Below are 2,124 nucleotides of genomic sequence, written 5' to 3' on the forward strand. Positions count from 1 at the left end.
CATGAATATTGTGTAGGAACTAACTTTGAAGAGCCTTAACATACACCTGTGTATTAGTTTTGAAACAAAGCCACATTCAGTTTGTCATCAATTGACTTTTAACATAGCCAAAACCTCTAAAATGTGGCTACAAACAAAGTTTAGGTAAAATCCTACTTTAGAAAATTAACAGTGGAAAGTTACAATGGAAAAATAACTAAAAACCAAGAACAAATGAGGAAAAAAAAATAAAGAGTTAAAAACAATCAAGATGCCTTCTAAAAGGAATAACAAGTTGAGTTAAAAAAAGTAGACTTTAAACAATCAAGATGCCTTCTAAAAGGAAGAACATGTTGAGTTAAAAAAAGTAGCTTAGGAATAACTCACATGTGTTTTGCAGATGACCTGCTGATGTTTGCCGGAGGTGACCTTCACTCTATAGTTGCTCTAAATCAATGTTTCTTGAAGTTTTCTATGGCATCTGGGCTTCAAGAAAATTTAGAGAAAAGTTGTGTGTACTTTGGAGGGGTCAAACAGAATGATAGGAAACAAATACTACAACAAATGGGATACTCACAACGTGAAAGCCCATTCAAGTATTTGGGCATTCCACTATCAATGAAAAAACTCTCATTAATACAGTGGCAACCTCTCATTGCTAAGATTATTGCAAAGATTTCTTCTTGGACTGCAAAAAAACTTGCCTATGTAGGAAGAGTACAATTAGTCAAACCTGTCCTGTTTGGTATTCAAGCTTACTGGTCGCAATTATTCCTTTCACCTGCCAAGGTGGTGAAGATCATAGATTCTTATTGTAGAAGCTACATCTTCCTAGAACTACCACAATTACTAGAAGAGCACTGGTGGCATGGAACAAGGTTTGCACTCCTAAATCTACAGGAGGACTCAACCTTGTTAACTTGCATTTGTGGAATAAAGTTGCTATTGCAAAAACTTGTTGGGATCTAGCCCATAAGAAAGACAAGATTTGGATCAAGCGGATACATACCTATTATATAAAAAGATATCAGCTAGAAGATATAACTATACCACAACAAGCTAGTTGGATGGTCAGGAAGATTTTTGAAGCAAGGAGTACATTGGACCGGATTAGCATCACATTTAAAGAAGGTAAGTGCTATATTAGACAAATCTATTTTCAGCTGTTAGGAGATGCTCCTAGAGTCTACTGGAAAAGTCTAATATTCAAGAATGAGGCAAAGCCCAAGGCAAAATTCATAATGTGGTTAAGGTTGCATGGGAAATTACTTACTGCAGATAGGCTTAATAATTGGGGTGTCCAGGTAGATCTCTTGTGTTCTCTCTGTCAAACTAAACATGAATCAAGAGATCACCTATATGGAAGTTGTAGATTTACTAAAGCTTTGTGGAATAGATTACTGGTATGGATGAAGAGACATCCCTTCTCAGCAACTACATGGGAGCAGCAAATCCAATGGGCTTTAAAGAGTGCTAAGGGCAGATCACAATCAGCTCAAGCCTTTAAAACGATTTATGCAGAAGTCAGTTATGCTGTGTGGATAGAAAGAAACAAAAGAGTATTTGAAGGAGTCAGTAAGGAAGTAGACAATATTGCTAGAAACATTGCTTATCTCTGTAATGTTAGAGCTTCCCCAGGGATTAGAAGTTTGGTGCAATCTTGGAGTTTTTAGTACAATGTAGATTGATAAATGAGTTTTCTTTACTGTATAGATAGAGTTCTTTAGTTATACTAGTTCTTGTCTTTAGATAGCTGACTGTGTTAGTTCAGCTTTGCTTTGTAAATTCCATTCTTGGTGATTAATAAAAAATTTAATTACCAAAAAAAAAAGTTTCAAATCACATAGTTCATAACTGGAAACTCTATTATTTAGATTAGATGCAAATGAGAATGGAAGAAATTTAAAAGGCAAACTAAGACTATAGATCTACAAACTCAAAATATTGCTCAATATTCTTAGAGTAAGGAATACACCCTTCATTCACCAAAAAAATAAGCAAATTACAGTACTCTTCATATTTTTATTTAGATCTATGTTAGGTATTCATCCTTCCACATTATCATAAGTTCTTCACAAGTTCTAATTCATTTCCAGTTAAATTTGGAAAGAAAGCAACTCATATAGCTAGTACTCATTGTAGAAA

At 34.5% G+C, this 2,124-nt stretch overlaps 1 protein-coding gene across 1 annotated transcript; it reads left to right on the top strand.

The window, feature by feature from the left end:
- The first annotated feature begins 366 nt into the window (after positions 1–366).
- Positions 367–1,652, top strand: LOC142167219 (uncharacterized). Its single transcript, XM_075227377.1, has 2 exons — positions 367–696; positions 798–1,652. Exons 1-2 carry the CDS (start codon positions 367–369, stop codon positions 1,650–1,652), a joined length of 1,185 nt encoding a protein of 394 aa, XP_075083478.1.
- The last annotated feature ends 472 nt before the right edge of the window (positions 1,653–2,124 follow it).

The sequence above is a fragment of the Nicotiana tabacum genome, chromosome 12 (genome assembly GCF_000715075.1).
Source record: "Nicotiana tabacum cultivar K326 chromosome 12, ASM71507v2, whole genome shotgun sequence".
NCBI classification, from domain to species: Eukaryota; Viridiplantae; Streptophyta; class Magnoliopsida; order Solanales; family Solanaceae; genus Nicotiana; species Nicotiana tabacum.